The 16753-nt window shown below is 39.0% G+C and overlaps 2 protein-coding genes across 4 annotated transcripts in view; one reads left to right on the forward strand and one right to left on the reverse strand.

Annotated features, from left to right (window-relative positions):
- DEAF1 (DEAF1 transcription factor) overlaps positions 1 to 12255 on the forward strand; it is a 32768-nt gene extending 20513 nt beyond the window's left edge. For 2 of the 3 annotated variants that reach the window (XM_039322034.1, XM_039322036.1), the window contains 4 exons: positions 1353 to 1603; positions 7099 to 7161; positions 10489 to 10578; positions 11536 to 12255. In XM_039322034.1, the coding sequence (XP_039177968.1) occupies positions 1353 to 1603; positions 7099 to 7161; positions 10489 to 10578; positions 11536 to 11640 (509 nt within the window). In that variant the 3' untranslated portion in view covers positions 11641 to 12255. Of the gene's footprint in view, positions 1 to 1352; positions 1604 to 7098; positions 7162 to 10488; positions 10636 to 11535 lie in introns of all 3 variants that reach the window. The other variant, XM_039322035.1, reaches the window with a different exon arrangement.
- Positions 12256 to 16015: 3760 nt separating this feature from the next.
- DRD4 (dopamine receptor D4) overlaps positions 16016 to 16753 on the reverse strand; it is a 35566-nt gene continuing 34828 nt past the window's right edge. The window contains exon 4 of the mRNA XM_039322116.1: positions 16016 to 16336. Coding sequence (XP_039178050.1) covers positions 16134 to 16336 — 203 coding nt within the window. The 3' untranslated portion in view covers positions 16016 to 16133. The remainder of the gene's footprint in view (positions 16337 to 16753) is intronic.

Below are 16753 nucleotides of genomic sequence, written 5' to 3' on the forward strand. Positions count from 1 at the left end.
TCTGGGTCTGCCCCATCTTGCCTTTCAGGTAGCCTGTGCCTGGTACTGTGGATTCCCCTGCAATCTTGGATTCCACCTCAGTCCTAGATCCCACTTCTAACACCACTTGGGAGAAGTGGTGAAAGAAAGAAACATTCCACATAGATTCAGTAGTCAAATTTTGACTTTGTGGAAAACTAAAACAACTGGATTTGTAAAGGTTGAAAAAAAATCACTGCATATGTGGAGAAGTCTTAAAGTTATGAAATGTGTGCTGCTGCACTCCCTTCAGGAGCTGGATTTCACTAGCTCAGGGCAAGAGGGTAGGCTGCCTGGAAGTTGGCTAGCATCTGATGCTGATGGTGCCCTGCCCCTTTAAGACCTCTCCCTAGCCAGCCCAGCTGCTCGGCAACCAGCAGGTAAAAAAGCTGAGCAGAAAACCAGCTGTGTGTATGTTGTGGGGGGAGTAGTTGGTGCGTTGCTGTTGTGGGAGTGAGAGGGAGGTGGTTTTTATTCTTGGTGGAAATAGAGCCACCAAAGGCAGCCTAGGGCTAAGAGACAGAAAAAAAATTCTTTAGCACTAGGGCTCAGAAATTGTACTGGTCTTTAGAACTAATAGGAGTAGTAGACCTGGGGAAGTGTGTGAGAAAGAACAGAGTACTACCCATTGTGTGCTTGTGTGTGGGATGCCTAAAGTCCAAAGGGACTTGTTTTGGTCCTCTGGGGTTTGGTGAGCCCATTGACTTTGGATATAGATAAAAGAATCTGTGGCACCCATAAAACTGGTTTGTTACTTTAAACCAGGGGTCTCCAGACTTGGCCCTTTTATGACTTGTGGACCTCAACTCCCAGAATTCCTCAGCCAGGCACGCTGGCTGAGGAATTCTGGGAGTTGAGGTCCACAAATCATAAAAGGGCCAAGTTTGAAGACCTCTGCTTTAAACTGTGGATCGGGTCCACTGCAATTGTTCCAGTCGGCTTGTTCTATGGTTGGCTTCAGTTCTAAGATTTATTAAAAGTATATACATCCTGCTTCCAGATTCCTAGGCTAGTGAAAAAAAGCTCCTGAATTAAAGAGAAACAATTCAAAATCTCAAATATTCAAATGTTCTTGTATCGGGTATTTGTAATGCAACCAGAAATTATCAATGCTTTCCTATGATGAAACACTTGGTGGAAGCAGCTTAAATTACTGATTTTTGAACAGACCTGAACTGATCTGAGGGTCTTAGCTTGCTGCCTGACTCCTACCACAACCAAATTGAATGGCTGTGGATGACAACGAGGCAGAGGCAAAACAGGATGGATCTGGCCAACTTTCAGATACAGTTACTGGTGGATCAACCTCAATCTGTCTATTTTTTTTTTTTTAGTGTTGACCTCACTTCCTGCCCTGGCAGTGCCCCCTGCTACTCCCACTAAAACAATATCCTCCTCTGTGATGAATGGACTTGAAATGACAGAACAACGGAACTGGCTTTACCTAGAGGAGACGGTCAATTCTCTGCTTAACACAGCTCGGCAGCTGAAGACGCTGATCGAACAAGCTAAGCAGGCCAGCTCTTCCTACAGAGAAGCTGCTGTTTCTCAAGCGAAACTTCAAGCTGATGTGGAAAGGAAAGAGGTAATAAATAGTGTTTCAAGAAATGAATCCATCTTCGCCCCAAATATCTTATAGCCCTCTTTTAAAATGACCTATGCTGCTTTAGTAACTATTAAAAGGAAAGAGAGAGAAAAAACTCCCACCCCAATGCATGGCACAGTGACGATATGAATGTGGTCGTTACTATAGTCCAGAGGTGGCGAACCTATGGCACAGGTGCCAGAGGCGGCACTCAGAGCCCTCTGTGTGGGCACGCGTGCCATCGCCCCAGTCCTAGGCCTTCAGCTGGGTTTTATAAAACCTTTTTGCTTTAGGCCTCCGTCGCTGTGTGCAAAAAAAAAAGATCTCACAAAGTTGGAATTGATTGATTGAACTTTTTAGTCCCACCCAGTCTGCCGTTATCACCGCAGCCACACCCACCCAATGGGCACGCCCAGCCAATGGGCCACACCCACCCGGCACCCGACGATGCATAAGTGGTTTTGGGTTGCAGTTTGGGCACTCGGTCTCTAAAAGGTTCGCCATCACTGCTATAGTCTCTTTGAGTGAATTTTCCAAGTGCAACCATATAATGATTTTGGATTTGGTAGCATCATTTCTGATCTGCAGCATACATTCTAAAACAATGGGTTGGATTTCTTCCACTGTATTCAGAGCAACATAGTCTAAATGATTGGAGCTGCTAGGACTTATGTTCAACAGAAATATTTTCAGATCTGAGAGAGAGCTTAAACCAGGGGTCTTCAAACTTCTCTTTTATGACTTGTGGACTTCAACTCCCAGAATTCCTCAGCCAGGCACAGACTGAGGAATTCTGGGAGTTGAAGTCCACAAGTCATAAAAGGGCCAAGTTTGAAGACCCCCCTGGCTTAAAGGGATAGCAAAATGCATAATAGATGAACATGGAGTACTGCCTATTTATTTATTTATTGATTGATTGTTATATTTTTATTAGTTTTTTTTAAGTTTACAATTCATAAATGCTTGTTAAACAATGTGTTGTCTGGATCTTAGCCTAGTAACATATAATAAAATCCTAATCAATATCCCTTTTGTTTAGTCATTGGTAAAATACATTCCATATTTGAAAATATTCTGTATCTTCTTTTTCTTTAATCTTCAGTGTGAGCCTGTCCATTTCTGCATGTTCCAGTATTTTCTTAATTATGTCATCTTCAGATGGCGTTTCTTCATTTTTCCAATGCTGTGCAAAAACAATTCTTCTTAAATATGTTTTATTGATGTTTAACATAATCACCTTAATATTTGGTAAACAGCGTATTGTCTGGGTTAGTATTTACAAAGCAGTCAGTAAGTAATTTCTATAATTCTATAGTCCACAAATGGCTTTGCTTGATTTTCTCTTCTTCCAATAATATTCTCTTTTGCCAACCTTAAATTAATAATTTCTTATTATTGGAATAAATGACAATTAAATATAGACATTTTTCTCACATTTCTGAAAATAATAACCACATCAATATAAAGCTTCTAATTGATCATCTTGATTGCCTCGTCATAGATCCTGTTTACAAAATTCTTATTTAAATTTGTTTCCCCCACAATATTCAAAGGATTCTTACTGGTTAAGATTTTCTCAGAATTAGTTACACTTAAGTATTTAAGTCTTTTTTCTCATACAAACCATCCCAATACTTTTACATTTCTCATATCTTAAAAAAGGGGAAATAAACAAAAACAAAGCAAACATTTCTTTTATATAAACCATCCCAACATTTTTATATTTCTCATGTCAAAAAACAAAACACAAAAGAAAAAAGAAAGAAAGAAACCTGTATTACTTCAGGGGTTCATCCCTCTTAAACTCAGTTTTGTTTATATCCAAAATCTTTCTATTTCTTTAACCACATTCAAACAGATGTTTAATTTTTAAATATTCCCTCTGGTAAGTCCTATTATCTAATTTCTTAATTCTCCAAAAAAAAAAAAAACGCAAAAATAATTCTTGCTGCTGTTAATACATGTACCATTAAATATACATTTTCTTTCTCATACTTTCCTGAAATTACCCCTAATAGAAAAAATTCTGGCTTAAAATCTACATGCTTTCTTAACATTTTTTCTAACCGGGTGTGAATTTTTGTCCAAGTACTGCTTATTTATTTAAAGTATTCATATATCATTTGCCAATTAAACACCATCAAAATGGTTTCTGGTAAATAAGTTTTTACATAAAAGATCCAAATAAAATCAATAAGGTAGATAATAAAATAAGAAACCAAAGCAGTGGTAAGGAAAATAAAACATCACAGCAGGGTATAAAATTACACATTACTAAAAATTCTGGAAGAATAAAAATGTGTCTCTGTCACTCAGAAGACAGTGGAGAAGCTTCCAGGCTTACCGCACTATTGAAGGCCTATTTACCACACCACTGGAGAATATCCAGGTCTTTTAGGGTACTAAGAGAAATTTGCAGAAAGAAAATCTCTTCATATGCCATGATCCTAAATACTGGAAGCTTTATAGATTAATACCTAATAGCACTCTGACTTGTTTACCACTCCATAATGCTTTACAGAACTCTCCGAGTGGTTTACAATGTCAGCACATTGTCCCTAACAATCTGGGTCATCATTTTACCCACCTTGGAAGGATGGAAGACTGAGTCAACTTTGAGCCCCATCAGAACTGAACTTCTGGTTCTGGGCAGAATTAGCCTACAATACTGCATTCTAACCACTGTGCCACCTGAGCTCCCAAATAGCATTGGGATTGCAACCGAAATACAAATGAGAAAATATATGTAGTTTTCTAATATTAAAAGTATTAAATCATGCCTATTTTGTTTATAGCAGCATAGTTATGAATTCTATAGGCTGGGCAGTGTCGGATCTAGACTTGAGACAGGAGAGAAGCGGAGGAGGAAAGGCCATTACTGCTGTAGATTCTCTAAATGATGATGAGTTCAAAGAACAACAATGCAATAAAGTGGCAAAGTCAAGAAGGACCATCCAGAATTCAGTTGCACAGTTAAGAAGTCTCAGTGTGGTGAGGCAAGGCACAAGCCACGAGTTCAGTTACAAGCAGTGCTGGGAATGAAAGTGAGCCTGCTTATTTAACCACCAAACCGGGCATCTCTCTCCCAGTGCTTTTAGATGATTCACCTGGGGAGCCCTGTGTCTGCCCACTCTCGTCCTCAGGTCCTCTCTCTGCCTTAATTCCTGGAGCCTTCTTTGTTTGTGCTTTCTAGGACCCAGGAGGGAGGAGGCGTGGATTTCAAATAGCTGTTCTTCGTCAGCTGTCTCTCAGTACGAGAGATGCTCACTTTACTTCTTTTCTGATTGAGGCCGGGTGATTCTGTGGTCTTCCTTGGCTAGACGTTATTTCCTCCTCCAGGGCAGTCCTAAGAACATATTTATCACTTGCTCACTGTGTATGTTGGCTTAAGCTCACTGCTTTATAGCTCAGTTAGTTGCTTCACTTGGTTGCTTTTTTATTTAGACATTTGAGTAAGAATTTAATCTGACCATTATTTAATAAAATTTAAGAAATATTCCTCAGAAATAAATGAAATTGAACATTATACATGCTATGGTCAGAACTAAATCTGGGGCCTGAAAATTTCTTATTTTCTATAGCAGTGATGGCGAACCTTTTAGAGACCGAGTGCCCAAACTGCAACCCAAAACCCACTTATTTATCGCAAAGTGCCAGGGCTGCATCAGCATTGTGGTGCCCTTAGGGGGGCATGGGGGTGTAACCCACTGGGTGGGTGTGGCTGCAGTGGTCACGGCAGACTGGGTGGGCGTGGCCAGGGCCAGAGCGGTGGGTGCCAATCCCTCGCCATCTCCAGGGCATCCCCGGGGGGGGGGGGCAATGCCGCTTGCTTGCTCAGTTCCTGCCCTGTCGCTTCCAAACGCCATGTGCTCACTACTCTGGCAAACTCTGCTGGGGCAATGGTGCACGTGCCCATAGAGAGGGCTCTGAATGCTGCCTCTGGCACGCATATCATAGGTTCACCACCACTGTTCTACAGTGTCGATTTGCTTTTAGTACAGAGAGCTTTGTCAGAATCTACTGATAGTTTGAACTGTTCTTTACTGGAGTGGCTCCCAACCTGTTCAATATCGCGCACCCCTAGAACACTTCTGATATATTCTTGCACCCTTTACAAAAGTTCGAAATAACAGCAACAAATTATGCATATTCACTATAATTTTGAAAACCCCAGTTTTTGCACCCCCTGGAATATTGTCTTGCACTCCCAAGAGGCGTGGGCACCCTCAGTTGGGAACCCCTGCTTTACTGGAATGTGTCAGTTGGCCTGTATTGCTAATTATACCTGCTGTTGCAGGTTTTTATATCAGTATTCTTGAATTTTTGTCTACAACTTATTTATTTAAAATATTTATATAACCACCCATCGTTAAAGAGGAGTTGTATGTATCCATTTGAATGGATGTTGAAGTGGTTAAATTGGTTAACGTGTCAGTTGCAGCTACTTAGATTTGTTAAATATTGGGGGAAATTGTATAGTGTTTAAATCTGTAAAATGGTAAAATAGAGTATATACGGAAATTGTGGGTTTCCCCCTCGGGAGGCATTTAAGAAGAGATTAGACAGCCACCTTTCACAGGTGGTCTGAAAGTTGGACTAAATCAGTGGTTCTCAACCTTTCTAATGCCGCGACCCCATAATACAGTTCCCCATGTTGTGGTGACCCCCAACCACTTATACATCACCGGGTGCCAGGGGCGTGGCCAAAGAAAAGGGGGAAAAATGGCGGACAGCCTTGTTTGGCGACCCCCGTGAAATGGTCGTTCGACCCCAAATGGGGTCCCGACCCACAGGTTGAGAACCACTGGACTAAATGATCCTTGTGGCCTCTTCTGGCTGTTCTCTGTTTCTATGAAAATGAGGGAAGGGTTTTTGTGAGAAAAAAAATTTGTAAAGAATTTTTTGCTACTGGAATGCAAATCTGTTCAATATGACAGTCTCTTAATGGGACCCAAAAAAGTTGAGCTAACTTGTACGTAACAAACCAAGCAAATAACAATATAATTTCTTGTCACTGTAGAGATGTCGGGATCTAAATAGTAGCAGACATTAAGTGTTGGACAAGAAAGGAGATTACCACCTGCAAACTTTATCTTCTCTGTACAAAGCCTTCTTTTTCAGGGCTAGCAAAGCTACAGATGCAATTTCCAGCTGTGGGTTTTTGTTTCTTTGTTTTTAAGCACAATATAAAAGGAACGTTTGTGAAGTAACTGAAATATATACAGTTCTTTCTTTTATCTCAAACCTAAACATTTCTTTCCTAGTTGAAAGATAAACGATAGTGTATAATTTAGTACATGGAATATAAAATTTGATGTGTCTTTAAAGGTGTACACTCTTTAATATTACTTAAATAAGTCCTCACTCATGTTTATGATACAAGCACTCCACACAGCCCTATTTCCAAGTTACAAACTGTTTCTTGCAACTATACTTCCAAGAACAACATGAGGTACTTGTAAAAAGTAATTTATGATGTCTTTCAATTTTTGCAGTATCAGAATCAGTTATTTCAGCATACAGAAGATGTTGATGGAAAAACTGAAATTATTATTAAGGTAAGCCCGAAGATTGAATCTGAATGGTATCTAAGGACTATCAAGCTATTTCCATGTTGTTTTGATGCTAAATGGCGGTTTTTCAGTGGCAGCAGTCTAATGGCGGCATAAGCTTGAGCAGGCTAATGCTGCTGTGTCTAGGCTGGTTCCTGAGACAGCGACTTAACTCCCATAAGGGGTTGGCATTCATTTTGTCACCTTCCTTTAACCCCAAGTCTTGGAAGAGGCCAACATGGCATCCATTATTGTGTGCTTCTGATCTGTCCTTGTGGTTGTTACATTAATAGATGGTAGATGGGAGTGTATGGGTTGTTTTTTCATAGTGTCTAGTGAATTAGTAGAGGGTGATCTTTTTTTACCATCTGGTGCTTTTGGGAGGGGGGAACCTGGGAGTAGGCAGTGCCCTAAATTGCCTTTACGAATAAGAGAAAGTGATACCCCAATAGTTTAGTGGGAGCAGATTGCAGTTGGTACAAAATGTAGCAGCACAGACTGTTATGAATGCCTTTCAATCTATACATTTTACTTCTTTGCTCCATGAGCTGCAGTGGTTACCAGTGTGCTTCTGAGTTTGATACATTGTGCTGGTGGCTACCTATAACGCTCTCCATATCATGGGGCCAGCTTACTTGCAAGACTCCTCCCCCCAGTTGTGTCTGCCCATCCAGATGGATGAGCAACCATGTTTACATAATCTTCCTTGAAACTTGTCTACTATTAGCTGCATGGAGAAAAATCAGAATGTTTCCCCCCCCCCCAAGTATTCAAGTAAATTCCTTGGAGGAAGAGTTATTCAGGTCTCCTGCTTCACAGCTATTTTGGTCCTCCCTTTTTACTAGGCCTTTTGTCTTTCTCCATTTACCGAGCTCTTTATGAGTGTCATGACAAGTTCTCATTGGGTTACATCCCCTAGACTCGGCTTTGCATACAGCGGCTGAAATGAGAGAAATCTGTGACATTTGTTGTACTTCAGTTTGCAGAGAATTTATTGGCAGAAGGTGCAAACAAATTAGGTGTTAATTACTGTGAAACAGTTGAGCCTGAGACCACGTACACCTTTCTGCATTATATATGGCCTCGGCTAATGCTTTTGCAGCAGGGCAATTTATTCACAATTCCTTCCTGTATTCACCTTGTACAGAGACACCAATCATGCCTAAGTAATGATATGAATTGCAAGCTAATTGAGCTGTAAATCCATCTTCCATGCCCTCCTCTTCTGTTTGGAATGAGTTGTTTGAGCAGACAGGTTAGAAATACAAAACAAAATATTTTTCCAAATGACCTGAGGTTTCCTATTGCATTAAAACCTGTGGTCTGAATATAAGAGCTGATGGTATTAATCACGTAAACTTAAAAAGGTCTGGCTTATCTTGAGGCCAGTTCCTTAACTTCGTGTTGTTCCATATTTTATTCCCTACCCACCATTCCACATTCTGTTATTAACAATTCAGAATCATTAGACTTTGATACATCTCTGCTGCTAGCATGTTTTAACCATAAAACTACTGAGAAATGCCAAGCTGACTACTCTTTTGAAGACTCTTGGTCCTGCCCCAGTGCAAATCAAGAAGTACTAATATTCATATTCAATTGCAGCATCGTATTTTTTTTCCAGCTGCATGTTTATTATATACTAGCTCAGTGGTGGCGAACCTATGGCACGGGTGCCAGAGGTGGCACTCGGAGCCCTCTCTGTGGGCACATGTGCTGTTGCCTCAGCGTTGCCTCCCACCGTGACCCCCTCCTCTCCAGCTGCCCCCCTGAAGGAGACTTGCCCTTGAGTGTGGCCCACACGGAGCAGCACAGCCAAGGACATGGCAGCCAGGTAGCGTAGACAAGACTCTGCCCTCACACCCCATTATGCAGTTGATGCTGCAGAGCACGGGCAGAGGGTGTGGCCACCATAGTGCTGCTGGGCTGCCTGGGTGATCTGCGGCGGGCCCTGGAGACAGTGAGTGGTCCTGTGGGCAAGCGGGGCGGGGGATGGGGGGCAGAGCCGGGGCAGGCAGGAGGATGGAGCGAGGGCAGGGCCAGTTTTTAGGCACTCAGTCTCTGAAAGGTTCGCCATCACTGTACTAGCTGTTCCTGGCCACGCGTTGCTGTGGCTCAGTCTGGTTAACTGAAAAAGAAAGAAAAGAGAAAGCACACATTTGTAATATGTTTAATTTCACAATGCTTGTGGATATACAATATTTTTTGGTGTTCCATTGTCTGTGCAGATATAGAAATTGTCTGAAATTGTAGTGTGTGTTGCTTTTACGTCCAACAGATGGCACTGTTTTTCAAAAAGGCATGTTTTTGCCTGTCACAGGTGTGACATCTATATAATATAGGTATATAAAAACACACGTGTATTTGAATGCAACGTTGTGTCAAAATTTCAAAGCAATCGGTGAAGAACTTTTGGAGATTTAAGATTTTGAACAAACGAACATTTACATTTTTATTTATATAAGATAATTATGACCTTTTTAAATTTTTAAATTCCTGTCCATTTGGATAAGGATGGTCTTTTTTTTTTTATGGTATAGCAGTAAGAACTTTGCACTGTGCATCTCAATTCTTGGGACTTCCAGGGAAGAAAAGGCAAACTGAAGATGGCTTTGCTAAAAGCAGATGATACTTTAAGGATTTGTTTATAAAGAAAAAATGGGCAATGGGAAGAAGAGATTATTTATTGTATTTTAAGCAAAGATGATGTTACTTAAATTGTTTATACTTGTTGTGAAGGAGGGGGAAGTAATTTCATTATATATTTCTTTTTTTTCTTAGTATATTCTTATTTTTTTCTATTTTTCTTTTCTGCACCTTCAATTTTTATTTTTTTTTCATTTTTTTATTTTTTTATTTATCATTGTAATTGCAATTTTTAATAAAATTACAATTGAAAAAAAATCTTTTTACAAAGTAGATTAGTGGCACTCAAAAGTTCCTAGTAATTGCAAATGCATGTGTGTGAGGGATCTGCACTAGATGACGGTAACATAGTATTTTTGCTTTTCAGAACTTTCTGTTCACTTGCAAGTTGTCCTGTCTTCTCAGTTTGCTGCAACCATTATAGTCAGAGACAAATAGATACTTTCCAGAGTCTGATAAAGACATGATTTTTTTTTTACTTCATCAGTATAAATATGGGTTGTCTTTGGTTCTTAAAAGAAGTTAGAGAACTTATTTTAATTATGAAGAGTACCCAGTTTCTGTATTAAGAGGAATTGTACCGGTACATGGGTGGCAGAAATAATGTATGACTACTTTTTTTTATACTTCATGTGCAACCTCCTTTTACTTCCATTTGACTTGTATTCTTTGCCTACAATCTCACAGCAATCCTGTGTAAACTGTGGCCGGGAGGCAATGAATGAATGCACCGGTTGCCATAAAGTCAATTACTGCTCAACGTTCTGTCAGCGGAAGGTATCACACCTCTTATGAATACAGTTGTCCTGCAGAGCTGAAGAAGCAAGTGCCCATGTATGATCTAGTACTTTTGAGCAACCAACAATGATTATATTACCGTAGGAGTACTAGGTTAGAGATGCAAAAATCCAGCTCTGTAGCAAAGAAAACCCCAATTTCTGATCCCATGTAGTAGTTGTTTGGGTTTGTAGACCAGACCTTGTATCCCTAGACTAAATCAAGAAAAAAGGACTATTTTCCTTCTAAAAAATAGGATGGAGGAAGAAGTTTCTCTTGTTTTTATTCTTTTTGGTTTTCACCTTTTGGTATGAAAGCAAAACACTTTTAGAAACATGGATCTGTTTAGTGGCAGAGCGGTGATTAGATGCCCAAGCAATCGATTCTTTTGGATCCAGAGACAATGAGCAATTTTAAGTTTTATTATAAACTCAAAGAAATAAACTTAAAAGGGTAACATATAAAGCATAGATACCAAGTAAAATGATGCCCAACTCTTACAACTGTTAGGAGCTCCATAACGGAACCAACCGAGATACTCCAAGGGTAGGCCACTTCACCCAATTTTATTTATTTATTTATTAAATTTATTTGCCGCCCATTTCAACATGAGGCATTTCTGATAAGACAGGAAATATGACCAAATGAGCTAATTCTACTATATTGAAAGGTTACATTAACAGAATTTTGCAAGTCTGAAAATACTTCTCTTCCCCCCTCAGAGCTTCCCAAAAACTAGGGGGGGGGGTTTCTGAGCCTCTTGCCCCACCCACATTCCTGCTGCTGGCTGCCTGATTTCTTGGCTGCATCATATTGCCCTGTCTCCCAAGGTCATTCCCACATATCATTATGTAACAGTAGCATTCCCTGCCCCTGCTGTTATGTTGCTGTACTTTTACTTCACTCAATAATTGCTTCCAGTTCACAGTCTGTCTCTTTTTTTGTGCTCATTTTCAGGATTGGAAAGACCATCAGCATATGTGTGGGCAGTCAGCTGCAGTAACTGTTCAGACAGAAGATGATCATGATACAGATAATGTGATTGAAAAAGTTATTGTCTAAAACCTTCTTTCTTCCAATTTTATGGATTGCGTGGTGCAGCAGACTGGCTGGACCAGAAATTCTTATGTGAAGTTCTGTGATAAATAAAACAAAACAAAGTGACGCATAAATAAAATCCTTCACCGAGATGGTGAAGGCATAGTATTACTTGAATGTTGCTGGCCAACATATGAATTTTCTCTAACCAAGCAAAAAATTAAACCTTATGGGCATAAGAGCATCAAAGAGCTCTGTTGTTAATTTAAGGGAACTTTGGAAGTTGATGGATCTTTACAAGCTTTTCTACAAAGCTGCTGTAAAACAAATGGATTATGGGGATTCTTTGAAGTATTTTGAAAATGTTATTTAAAGCAGCTTTTGGGTCTGTGTCCTTTTAAGATTCCTCTGATGAGGTTTCAATAAAGATTGTAACAGCAAAAGGTCTTTGTGATTCTTGTTCAAATATGAAGCAGTTCTACTTTTCAGTAAATTTAGTTTCCTAATGACAATTAAATCTTACCTAAAACATAGATGGAATCTGATTCTATTAATGATTAATGATTTTTTTGTTGTGTTATTTGGGAGTTTTCTGTAAAAGTTCTCCAATACGATAAAAAGCCTTTATAGTGCCCACTGTGCTGGAAATATCATGAATCTTTTGTAATTGTTACACTGATAAATGTGGAACATTTGAATACTTACAGAGAATAATTATTCAGTAGTTAGATTTGAAGGTCTTGTAGGAAAATTCAAAAGTGAAATCTCCCTTGTTGAATTCAACATTTGAAAACTATAGGGACATACTCATATGATCTTAATTGTAAACATACAGAAGTGTTTGGTCCTTTCCTTCTTTCAGTATTTTTTAGATCCCTTTCTCACCTCAGATTTTGTTGTGGTCTCCTAAGTAGCATGACCCTGCTTTGTTTTTTCAAGATCAACCCAGATCACATAGCTGCTGTTACTAGCTATTAAACTGGGGGTCCCCAACTCCCGGGCTGCGCCCCATCTCAGGGCCTTGTGCTGTTCAGAACCAGGCCACAGAAGTGGCAGGCAAGCACACACGCGCATCTCCACTTTGGCAAACAGCGGGCGAGCATGTGCACGTGCTTCAATTGCACGAGCAGCTGACACGCTTGCCACTCATGGAAATGGAGCTTAACACGCACATGTGCACACTTGCCTGCTGCTCACACTTGCAAGAAACCATTCCCTCTCTCCTTGCTGGTCCGCAAAGCTGAAAAGGTTGGGGAAATCTATTTTAAATAATTACACTAATGGTCCATGCTCCTGAACCCTGTAGACTTCAAACTACAATCTTATTATTCTACTAGACTTTCTCAAAAATCTACTACAATACAGAGTAGCACAAATAGCAATTTTAACATTACTGAATTGCTTGTTGTTCCAGAGAAATGGTAGAATTTGTCGTATTGGAGACTGAAACAGCAACAATTATACTTATTTGTCAGTCACATACCACTGAGGAGATGTTATTAAATCACAGCTGATTGCAAGAATACATAGGTATACACACTGTAGTATATTGTAAATCAGAAGTACCACAGAAAAAGTATTGAAACTTTTGAACAGTGGTATTGTAGATATTCAAGTAAACAAATAAATGGATGATAGAACAAATTAATCCAGAGTTCTCACTCAATATGATCACAGGCTCAAATTATCATATTATGTGAGACATGTAAAGAGCCAGCTGTCTTGAAAAATCCATAATGTTGGGATAGGTGGAACAAAAAAGAGAATGACCAATAAGTTGAATGTATTTGATTACTATGGTGATGGGCCACAGTTGGCAGATCTGAAGAGTCGGGCTGGGAATAATCTGGGAGAGTCTGTGTGGTTGCTAAGAGTTGACATTAGCTTGATAACCCTTAGCAATTAAAAACATCAGATATGGTAAATCGATGGAATCAAAACAGTAGTTTCCATCCAATAACATACAAATCTTTTTTCTTTTCTTTTTCATCTTATATCTCATTTTTTGTTCCAGGGGGTCATCAGTTTTCTAGGATTTATTTGGGGGACATGTAATCAAAGAGGAAATAGATCCCCCAAGGCACCTTTTCTGCTGTTGGAAGAAGGATATGGCTGTTCTCTTATAATTTTGATTTTCACACTTCTGAGTATACAGATGAAAAAAATAGACATCTTTTGAGAACTCAGTGGAACTCAGTGATCAGATCATTAAACATTTATGCATCACATTTACAGCTTTCTGTTTGTTCTGCCAAAAATAAAAGCAAAGGTGCAACTGTGTATTTCCTCACTTGAGGAGAGAGAATCTTACATCCTAGCAAGAAAACTAATTTTGAAAATAGCACTTTTTGAGCGTTAAAATCACAATAGATTTTTTTTTAAAGTACTAGTTTTAGGCAAAGTAGAAGAAACACAACTTTAGAGATATTGATATATCTGGCTAGTCACAGAAATGTGTTTATAAATCAATCATGTGTATATATATTAGATCTAAGCAACAATACAGCTAAATAAAATAGCTCTAAACAGCTATCTAGGCAAACATTCAAACTGAGGTAAAAGACTTGTTTCAGTGCAATGTTGGTAAATGTCGTAGGGGCGTTCATGATGGAATTTCTAAATGTAACAAATACATATTTTTAGTTGTTCCTAAATCTGCTTTTGGCAAGACATTGTAAAGGGAAGATGAATGACATTTGGAGGAAGGACTTTATACTGTATTTGTTTGCCCTCATCAATCAAGAGCACCAAAAAAGCCACTGTATGTACAGTAGCAGAATTGCCACCCCCCCCCATGCTGCTCATCTAATCCCTATCAGACTAGAGGGTGACCAACTCCATATATTGATATCTCAATACGCCCCCAAAAGTATCTGGTATGATGGTCCCATGTTGGGAAGATAAGAGACGTGAGTCTGTATTTTCTTTTCCTTCCATAAACATAGCTATAAGGTCTTTACACATTGTAGCTTCTTCAATTTCTTTAGTATTTAACTGCAGGGACACTAAAGTGATTTCAGCTACTTGCTAATGCTTTGATTTACTAGCTATATTGAAAAATGGAGATGATACATCACCGCAATCTGGTCAACCTCTCCTAAGAGGTTCATGTTCACCTATTTCCATTTCTATTGCTCTCAAAATAAAGAGAAACAAAACGGAATACTATTAACATCTAAGCAAGAGACCAGTCTGCTCTCTCTCAAATCATTCCTGTAGGAAAGGAATCCTGCATATATTCTCAAAGCTAAGAGTCTACTCAAACGGGTACCACATTAATTACAGTATATTCATTTTATGTTCTGTGTGGGACTGATGCCTTTATTCTTGTTTTGGGGGTTTTTTTTGTCCTTAATTCCCAGATATTCTTTTTTATATCTAGATATTTAGATTAGATTTTTATAAGAGGGATTTCTTATTAAAGCATGCACAATTGCCTAAATATATTGTTATGTTTTCAGAATTTTCATAAGGTTAAAATTTGTACTGTGGGAGTTTGGGCATACAAAAAAAAAAAATAAAAAAAAAATCCAAAGGATTTTTTAAAAACTTTCCTGAATCTCTTTCCTGAAGAGAAGGGTCCACATAAGAATAGCAAATGTATGTCCAGTGGGCCAGAATTTGGTGGATCAGGAAATTCGACTGAAGTGTTGCTATAACTTTGGAGAATTTTCAAAGGGGAGGGGGAAATTAAATCCTCTCCCAGATCAGCAACTATTTTCAATACAATAGGACTATTAATGCTTGTATATGATCAGGACTAGAGGATGAGCAAATATAGGCATATATTTGCCATGCTATTGTCATGTAAATTATCCTCGTAATGTTTTTCTGATCCCATGGCACACCTAGCTTGATCAAACTGATTATGCATCTTATCCATGCCTTTGACATTGACCAGCACTCTCTAAGCTAGCGAAATGCACAAACCATTATACTTATAATGAGCATAGTTGTTTTTTCAGACCTATGTCTGTTTTCTCAGTTCCTAACCCATCACCTCCTTGGCAAAAGATTCTAGGCATTAAATACCTTCTGATGGTTAATTATTTTTACAAGTGAGGAAAAATATCCCTAGATTACCAGAACCATCAAAACATGTATAAATTCTTACAGCATCACTCAAAAGATACTTCTACAATTCTTTGGGGGAAAAGATGCTGTCATTGTGGGACAACCATCACAAATGCTTCTCTGAATAAATGTTCTGCTTGAATGGAGGACAGATGGCAAACCCAAATGGGGTATTTTTCTCAGTCAACTTAGAATATTATCATGAAGTCTCACAAATATAATGCATCGGTTTCAGGCCATTTTTGCATTCTCACCAAATATGAAGGAACTGTTCTCTAGAAAGTAGTATCTTTATCAAGTGAAAAAATTGACACACACAAGCATATAATAAGAAATAAAGCTTTATTAAACTATACAAAGACAATAATTGGTCTGGCTCTTTGTCCCGTGCAATATACTCTCCTTTCTTCTGGGTTCAGTTCTAGACAAAGAATCCAGCAGAGTTAGCAGAAGATGTGCAAAACTTTGCGGAAGTAGTTCCTAAACTCAGTGTTGAAGATTGTATAGATGATAGGGTTGAGGGCACTGTTGACATAACCCAGCCATGTGACAATGCTGATTACTTGGCCAGAAATGACACAGGACTCACAGAGAGCTCTGGTTATGTGCACCACAAAGAAAGGAGTCCAACAGAAAAGGAAAGCACCTTTGAAAAAGAGAGAGGGGGAAAAAATTAGCCAGTTCTTCCCTGCATATGTCTTATTTTCTCAAAGGTAAACATGTCAGTTTTGAACAGTGGCATATCGGTTTTTAAAATATGAGGAAGGAAAAAAAATCCGAGGTTACCTTTTAATAATGTGAGGTTGCCATTTCTGATCTGCCTAAATTCTTTGCATTTGAGAATGCTGAAATCTATTTAATTTCCCCATTCTTGCTGCGTCTGGTTTAAATGTACCTAGCACTGGTTGAATGAAACAGCAGCAGACACAGCCCTACACCAGTTTGTATATAAACTCAAGGTCTCTTGGAATGCATATTTATTTATTTTTGTAAACAAATGGATACTTGCATATCCATTAAGATATTAATTGAAGCACTGGCTCCTTAGGGATCTTGGGGTCAG

Source organism: Crotalus tigris, unplaced genomic scaffold (assembly GCF_016545835.1).
Source record: "Crotalus tigris isolate CLP2741 ecotype Arizona unplaced genomic scaffold, ASM1654583v1 scf7180000023830.6690815, whole genome shotgun sequence".
In the NCBI taxonomy this organism is placed as follows: domain Eukaryota; kingdom Metazoa; phylum Chordata; class Lepidosauria; order Squamata; family Viperidae; genus Crotalus; species Crotalus tigris.